At 42.9% G+C, this 8,948-nt stretch overlaps 1 protein-coding gene across 6 annotated transcripts in view; it reads right to left on the bottom strand.

Moving 5' to 3' along the window:
• daam2 (dishevelled associated activator of morphogenesis 2) overlaps nucleotides 1-8,948 on the bottom strand; it is a 91,677-nt gene that overhangs the window by 55,511 nt on the left and 27,218 nt on the right. For 4 of the 6 annotated variants that reach the window (XM_034525160.1, XM_034525163.1, XM_034525161.1 and 1 more), the window contains exon 2: nucleotides 1,700-1,986. In XM_034525160.1, the coding sequence (XP_034381051.1) occupies nucleotides 1,700-1,867 (168 nt within the window). In that variant the 5' untranslated portion in view covers nucleotides 1,868-1,986. Of the gene's footprint in view, nucleotides 1-1,699; nucleotides 1,987-8,948 lie in introns of those variants that run through there. The other 2 variants (XM_034525164.1, XM_034525165.1) reach the window with 1 other exon arrangement.

Genomic DNA, 8,948 nt, shown 5'->3' with positions numbered 1-8,948 from the left:
TCACTTTATCGCCTGAATTGATTAGGACAGTGCTATATCGTGCAGACGATGAAGTGTAGCACTCCCAAAGACTAAGACAGGACAGAGGCAGAAGCGCCCTGTAGTCGTGCTGCTGAACACGTCACCGAGAGAGGGAGAAGGAGACAGAGGAAGAAGGAAATCAGAGGTCGAGGGAGTACAGAAAAGCCCTGTTCTTCCAGCAATGCCAGATCGGGCTCGCATGGCAGCTGAAAACCACAGTCGACTTCTCCATTCTGACAGCTGTGGCCTGATCCCTCTCCGAACCATGGGTACATGCCAGTCTGGCACCAGTACAGAGGGACCAGCAACCTCTGCCAACAAGTGTGATCTGTGCACAAGACGGGAACTGTCGCACAAGGCTGCTGTGTAGTGGAAAGGATGAGCTTCCGAATGTGTGGAATGGGATTGGGGCGGGGCCTCATCCAACCATCAAGACGCACTTCACAAGACCCAGGCCCTTCCAATTCCCGTCTCCTAATCCTGTTTGGTCGAGATAATGAACAACACGAAGGGAAGGGGAAAGAACTGGACTGCTCGGCAGTAGGAAAAAGAGCATTCCAGGATTTACATTGTTGTTTTGAGCCAACTTCATATACTTTACTTGTGTTTTCACTCTAATGAGCAGCATTTCTTCATGGTGACTCGTTTTGGTGCAGCATCACAATAAAGTTGAACATGCTCATTAAAACAGACTCGGTGGATGGCTACATTATCCAGCTACTCACTCTATACTACCCACAAAGTGTGCTGCCATAGGTTCTGACCTTACAGGAAGCATGATGAAACATATCCTGAGTAAAAAATAAATCCACATCAACTGCTAACCAACAGGCAGTTACTTCACATGTAAGACAAACTCATTTATTATGTAGAACATGACTCCACTTGGGTCGTATTGCAGTCGGATTCAGTCGCTCACTGAGAGTGACTCTCCTCCGCTGTGGAAACCACTAAAGGGATGCTGAATCTAAGGGGGTCCTCACACCTTTAGGTTGTTTGCTCTGGTCCAAGTCAGGGTCCAGTTTGTCATGATGTTGCATATAGCCTCAAGTTTGGCTTTTGGACACACGGCAGAACTTACAAGCCGACCGACATGGGTGATGCATGAGGAGGCTGCATGACTTTGTCAGAATTTCCATGAGGGAAGACAACCGGAAACTAATCAAAAGCAAAAGAAGGACAGACTCCAGTTTCAGGAATAATCGAGGAGGGACAACTACACAGCACTGCTGGCTATGGGAGCTGGTTTAATCCAAAGAAGGCGCGATGCTTTCTCCAGTTGGGTCGGATGGAGGTTGAATCGTGTTATCACCACAAATGAGCAGTACCGAACCCAACCGGAGTTCATTTATGCCAAAACAACCAGACCAAGACCTTGTCGAAGAGGTAGTCCTGGTCCAATTGTTTCGGTCCACACCAGAGTGAGATTGCTGTGTTCACAACTGGCCAAAAGAACACCACTAAGTGGGGTAAACGCTGCAAGGTTTCAATTAAACCAAACTAAACAAAGCAGGTAAGAAAACGCCCTAAACCTCAAATATATAATACACGGCCTTACCACCAGTCCAAGTGGTCCATGTTAAGACTTCAGACACCGGTTAGATCGGTCAGGGGCAAGCATTTGCTTTGAGTGACATTCTATGAATTAATTAATCTACCCCGCTCCAGCTTTACTCACCACCAGTTCGGAGAAACGAGCATGCAACTCCTCGGCGGGCGGCATGGGGGCACTGAACTCCAGTAGCTGCAGTGGCACGCTGTCTTTGAGGTTGATCTCCGGAGGCTCGCTGCTACCGAAGCAGCACAGGAAGCCCAGGCCCGGCCGCGTCCTCTTCCTGGGGGGCATGGCGGCTGTGGTGACACAGGTGGCAGTGATGGTCCCGGAACCAGGGAGGTAGAGGAAGGGGCCAAGGGCAGGGAGGGGGAGTGGAGAGGAGAACGAGGTCGCTATCTAGGGGGCATGATCTAGAAGAGAGAAGAGAGAGAGGGAAAAGGTTACAGAGACGTTAACAATGCAAGCTGTGTCATAAATAAGTACTGTCAGTGACATGCAATGCATTTGGACAAGCGTGTTAAATGTTATAATGCATGACATTTCCACTTGTACGGTCAATAATTTATCAGATTTTCAATCACAACGTAGCACGACAGAGACTATACTCAGTTCATGAAGGACTCATGCTGGTCCACACGCACACGCACACTCTGGTCAATGTTTCTCTTGACAGAAATGGCTTGCAGGGCACAGGAAGTGAAGCAATTTAAGTTTCCAGCAGCCCTAGTTTGTTTGGAACAAACACAGGAAGATACATGAGCGGCAACAGCATCCAAGGGGGAAATAAATGCCACCTTAAGAAATGTATCAACTCTGTGCTTAGATTTTCCACAATGCTGGAAATATTGACTGAGTAGGAAGCGATCACTGGAAAGCCGAAATGCTTTAGCGACAGGAGCCGCCAACCGTTGATTTCACCTATTCTTTTACCAAATCGTCTTTATTCCGTCGACTGTCTGTGTGAACCTGTGCCAGGGCGACGGACGCGAGAGAGTGCACGGAGGCAGCAGGGGGCCCGCCATCATATCCTCATCTTGACATCGGTTGCTCTTATGCCCGGACAAAAAGACCTCTTGTCCGTATGTCACAATGGTGCCTTTAGCAGCGTGTGTGTTGTTTGTGTAGCCTCGCACCAAGAGCTGCCCCAGCCGTGCCCTCGGCTGTGTGTGTGTGTGTGTGTGTGTGGACGGTGGCGGATGACACCCACCACAACAGGAGCAGGGCAGTGAATAGGCCGGGAGGATTTCCTCAATGCAACGAAAAGGATATGGGTGGTCTTCTCACTGTATGAACAACACACTCGCTACACCATATTACGTCCCATCAACCACAATGTGAGCACACACCAAACAGCCGAGTCGCACAGTTGCCAAAGCTGTTCTTTATGCAGCAGTTTACTGCATTTGTGAATGAATGGAATCTGGAGTCTGTTATGCAAATACCACCGTCATGCAAATCGTGCAGAAATGGTTGACCAAGGAATCCATTTCGGAGCTATTTATGTGAAATACAATAAAAAAAAACAATTCCAAGAGCATGGAACCAAGAGCATCGAAAGCAGATATTTAAAAAGGCAAATGCATCCGTTCCCTTTCCAAATGTTTTTATGGTTTTTTGTACATAACCAAACACGCATTTAGTAATGGCTGGAGCTCTACGCCCGTCTGTTTAATTCAGCAGTGAAAGTTTATGACTTCTGTTTCCACGATAAGCCACAATCGACTACATCTCGACCTTCCATGACTCTACACCATCGACCTCTTTCCCTCTCCCTCTCCCCCTCTCACTCATTCGTTCTCACTGCACGGTTTAAAAATAGCCTGATGGTAAATTCTTTATGAATGCGCTGGGCCCTCGACAGGAGCTTAAAGGAGGGGGGGGAAGCAAAAAAAATCAAAAGAGAAAACACCACGTTTCCATTTTGCCCCTTCATCGTTAGCTCACTTGATTTTTCCGCCTCCTTGAGTCCGCCAGCCCTCTCGAGCCAGAAGAGCAGTGCATGGCCACGAATAAAGACTGGAGGCTATTTTAAATTAAAAGCAACCAAAACGTATATTTGGCTTGCAAGTACTGCGTATTAAATTATTCAGTATAATCACCTTGAAATGTGTTTCAGAGTCATTGCATCAGTGTGTCAATTATAGCACGCGTGGCATCTTGTAAATGTGTGGAGGCACATTTGATACTGCACCAGCGCGTGTGTTGTGACAACCGAGGTGGCAATCCCTGAACTTGATGAAATACGTTTTTGTGCAAGCAAAGTATCAACTAGAATAGTAAAAGGCAATACAACTGCACTGTGAAACAAACAGTGTTGGAGGGGCGACTTAGAAAATGTAACGTTAGCTAAAAGAGAACACTCTTTGTTGTTTGGCTGGCAAAGCTAACTTATTTTTGAAGACTAGCCAGCTAACGTTAGCTAAACCGTTCCACTGAAATGTCTACCGAGCATACAGCAAAACTTTAACAAAATGTAAAAGAATGTGAACAAAATTGAACAAACTCTCCTTAAACATTGGTATGGTTTCTATTCGATAAGACAGATAAATAGTAGTAGCTGGAGACGAGCATGATAAACATGTACTCAAGGACTCAATTTGGACGGAATATTTTTTCAATGTAACATGATAATACATTTGTCAAATCATTTGTCAAACCAGTTTGTTCGTCTGCTTGTTGCCATGGCTGCAGCATGCTGTATTTGTGTGCCAAATTTATTTTATATCTGGCAACCATGGCTGTCACAATGGGCAGTGTGCGTTATCACAAAATCCAGTCCTTGTTGCAGCTAGAACCGACATTAAACTTTAGTAGGAAGTAGTACACTGTAAAAAAGGATTTGAACAATAAGTCATGGAAATGTATTTTTGTCATTTACTTCAACTTATCATGATAAGTTATACAATTACAACTCAATTGTATAAGTTGTCGGTAGTTCAACTCAGGTTTTTAAGCCAGTTCAATAAATTGTAAATTTCTAACTGCCGTTCCTCAAACGGCCACTTGAGAATTTAAAAGCGATTCAATTTCCATTAGACCCCCATGTTAAATAGTCAAATTCTACCCAGAAATACAAATGCATACAGCCTACTCCAAAAAACAGTTTTATTCTCTTTAGCTAATTTGCCTCTTCAGGAACTGTTCAGGGGTGACTTTGTGTACAACTAATCCATTTACATTGTATTGAGGCTTATCCTGCGTTCACAACAAACGCGTTGCGAATATTCGCAACGCGTTTGTTGTGAACGCCTATTAAAGTTATGTATAATCGACCGTACCATGTCGCAAACTGCGAGCTGCCTGTCAGCTCAGCTGCATCACTAACCAATGGAAAACCAGACGGCGAACTAACCTAAACCACGCGGCGGATCAATACGTTTTTGACAGCCGGATCACAAACGTGACCTGGACACTACCACGCAGTACGTAGGTTCAGCGAACCAAGTGGTGGATGAAATATCGTTAGCTAGCGAGACGATGTAAGTGAGTCGACCCTGGACATGCGGCGCGACAGCTCGGAAAGAGAAAGCCCCAGTGAGGTGAGTGACTCCATCAGCAATATCATTCAACCCAATAAGTAAATGTAAAGAAAGTACCTGCTGTCATGTTAATATATTGTCTGTAAATGTATGACGCTTAAGCTTTGTTTAATGCGGGTGGTTCAGTATGGAAAATAGTCCAGTGTTAGCTAACATTAGTTTTTAATAGTCACATTTGAGCCGCGTAAATCCCGATAACCGGTTTAATTGGACCCGGAAACAACAGAAAGGTTGATTAACAATAGTTTCAATCAATAATAATATTTCAGAGGACATTTAGAAAAATGTAATTTAAAGCTAACGTAATGTTTTTAGCCAGCTTCTCAATGTAACTTAGCTTAGCAACAGGACTGTCTCCAGGACAGTTCGCTACGGTCAGTTTATGGACTATTTGTGGTGTGGCTAAAATATCAGTAGCTAATATAAGTACATTTAAAACCTAATTTAAATTAAATTAATATTTTAATCTTTTTGGATTTGTACTGGCAGGCTAATGCTTTTGTCAAAACATGCCTCGAAAACGGGACCTTGTTATCTAGCCAGTTAGCTAGCTAGCTTAAGTTAAGGTTTGCACTAACCTACTACTTATTTGAAGATAATTAGCTCGCTAGTAGCTTTGGCAAGCTATCTGAGTTTGCGCCACTTTCGCGTGCTTATGAAGTGACGTCATGAATTCCAGTCTTGAAGCTCCGCCTCCTTCAACAATGCTGACGCTAAAATATTAGATTTGAATTATTTAAAAAGCATTAGTAGATATTCTAGGCCTAAAATATAGTGCAGCAATATAAGATACTAATAAAATATATAACATGTTACTAAAATGAAGTTAATAAGAATAAATTCACATGCTAAATATATAATGTAACAATGTCTGGACGGGTGGTTTAAAGTGAAACATTGGTTGTGTACATTGTAAAGTGATGAATAAAACGTGAATGCTTTTATCATTTTAAAACCTGTTATTCATCAAAATGATACTGTTAGGAAAATAGATTTGTAATCCAAATGACAAATTCACTTGGCTTATGATTTTGTTATTTTAAAAAACTCACCATAGGTTATGGAAACTACCTTTTGTTCCTAAGATCATAATTGTTTGTCCTATTACTGTGCAGTTTACTCTCTTAATCAAGTTTGCAGTTCATATGACTAATGGTTTTGCTATATTATGTTATTGATTGTGTTTCTGTGTTTCAGGTGCAGATGGTTTGGTCATTGAAGTTTGGTTGCTGTTGATGAAGTGGAGTTGTTTAATGTTCTTTGTGAATAATTCTGTTTAACCACATTGTGGAAGTTGCATTAATGTAAAAATAATTTGTTAAGATGCAAAAAATGTTTTGTAAAAAAAAAAGGACTCATCCTGTTAGTTGTTCCTGTTGTATTTAATGTTCTTTGTGAATAATTCTGTTTAACCACATTGTGGAAGTTGTTTTAATGTAAAAGAAATTTGTTTTGATGCAAAAAAATAAATATGATTTTTGCCACAAGACATGGTGTTTCTTATAACTATAAATTGTCATTTGAAACGATGCATACTTTTAGGTAATATTAACTAGGAAAGTTATGTCAAAACGTCCTTCTAACTTAAATAAGAGAGTTGAAATCATTAGTTGGATAAGTGAACAGAATGCATGATAATAAGTTAAATATCTTTTTAACTTGCATTGTTAAGTTGACATTACTTATTTGGACAAGTGAACAGAATGCATGATGATAAGTTAAATATTTTTTTAACTTGCATTGTTAAGTTGACACTACTTATTTGGACAAGTGAACAGAATGCATGATAATAAGTTATATATCTTTTGAACTTGCATTGTTAAGTTGAATAAACATGTACTATACAGTCATGTGAACTTACATAGAGCAATCCAAAGCTAAAGTCAACTAAAAATCATAAGTTGTAGCAAATTGTAAATCCAATTTGACTCTACTTGAAAGTTTAAGGCAGCAATTGAACTTATGTTTTTAAGTTGAACCACATTGATTTTTATTACAGTGTAGGAAGAATTAAGACAAAATGAAGAATAGTATAACAGTTAAATCCTTATCATACAAACAAATCACTCTGATATTCCCCCGACTGAATTTTGTAACTAAAAAAACGTTGAACATTCCTGATTCACTTTGCTAACCCAGACTGCTGAAAACGCTCATATTAGCTTTGGCTGGACACAGGAATGCATCTTTGCTCAGCACAAGGATGTAAATCCTGTTCCCCAGCTCGTACGTGGAATCAGTTTAGGAAGGCCAGTGAGGACATGAGGGACCACTTCAGTGACCAGAAATGCACATGCGCAATGAGAGTAAATTGGACTAAACTATTTAGCTCTTTTTGTCACAAATATTTCCAGGGAGGTTTGTTTTAGTGTTGAGAGGTTCAACGACCCTCTATGGATGGTTGTTTAGAATATGGTACTTCATATTGGCTACAGCATTATGGATTATAACCCGTGCTCAGCTGCAACACTGTTGACACCCCTGAGGATCCAGGGCATCAAAATCACAGTCGTAAAGGTGAGCATTCAGTGGGTCAGTGGGGAAAAAGGAAACGGCGATGACAGTAAAAAAAAGTCCACTTCAAGATTGGAAATTATGGCGATTTTTTGTATTACTTTAAGATAGTGTATGAGAAGATGGTGGCGATTTAGTGTCGCCACTGTGTCCAATGGAACAGAGGCCACTCTACGTTGTTGTTTTTTAAAGCCATTCAGCGCAGAAACGCACAACCTCAACCCGGGTCTCTCTCTCTGTGTGTGTGTGTGTGTGTGTGTGTGTTTCTTTCTATCTTCACTCCCACTCGTGCAGCCAGTCCTCACTCAACACCAGTTCCGCTGGCCGTCTTCCAGCCCTCGCCCAGGGGAAACAGACCATGGAATCCAAACACGCACACAGTGTACAGTACAGAAATACTGTAATGTAAATAAACAAAAGGTAGGCCTTTGTCATGCTCCGTATGGTGGAGTGACCACACAAACACAATCCATATTGACCATGTCCACTGCCATATGTGCCCTGAGAGCCCCTCTTATGTCCCAGCTTTTCATTTCACCCCTCCCGCACGCCCTCCCACCCGGACTCGCTGTCACCTCCCATTACTCCTCTCTTTTCTGGGCAAAATGGAGTGACATCCCCGCCCCCCGATAGTAACAGCTGTCATTTTTCCCCTTGCCGCTTCTTGCGTGTTCTCCTGCCCTCCCTAATCCCAGCAAATCCTACTCTCCTGTTCCTTTGCTCTTCTGCGCTGGTGCTCTGGGCTCGCAAGCCGGACACGATGACCGGACTGCTTCTTCTCACAATCTCGCTGTCTCAGAGAGGGTTTGGTGCCATCGCGCCATGTGCAGAGAACAACACTCAACTGTATCCACTCCTCTGAAGAAGGACCGGGCGGGTGAATTAACTGTTGTTTCCATACTTGCTCTTACTTTACGTTGTTCCCTCTCTAGTCTGTTGCACATCTGATGCTCACAACGTTAAATACAACTGCATACAAACTTCCTTACACCCCCACTCCCCCCGTCCTGCTCATCACCGGGAAGCAGATATGTGCACGGAAGAGGAAGCTGTCACAGAGCCTGTGGATCTCTGCAGGCTGGTGCTAATTAAAAACCATCCATGTGTGTGTGTGTCAGTGCGGGAGGTGAAGGACTGCAGAAAAAGCGCAGAAAAAACCCGCAAAGAAACGCGTACTCACAGACAGTCGCGTGCTCACACGTTCTAAAAAAGTCAGACACACACACATACACGCACACTCAAGGTTTTCGGACGCACGCACGCACGCACACGCGGTATTTGCATACTCCGAAGAAGCCCCGAAGCAGAGAGGAGAGGCT

Source organism: Cyclopterus lumpus, chromosome 22 (genome assembly GCF_009769545.1).
Source record: "Cyclopterus lumpus isolate fCycLum1 chromosome 22, fCycLum1.pri, whole genome shotgun sequence".
Taxonomy (NCBI): Eukaryota; Metazoa; Chordata; class Actinopteri; order Perciformes; family Cyclopteridae; genus Cyclopterus; species Cyclopterus lumpus.
Note: the sequence above shows the minus strand (reverse complement) of the source record. Positions and strands in the feature narration are given on the sequence as shown.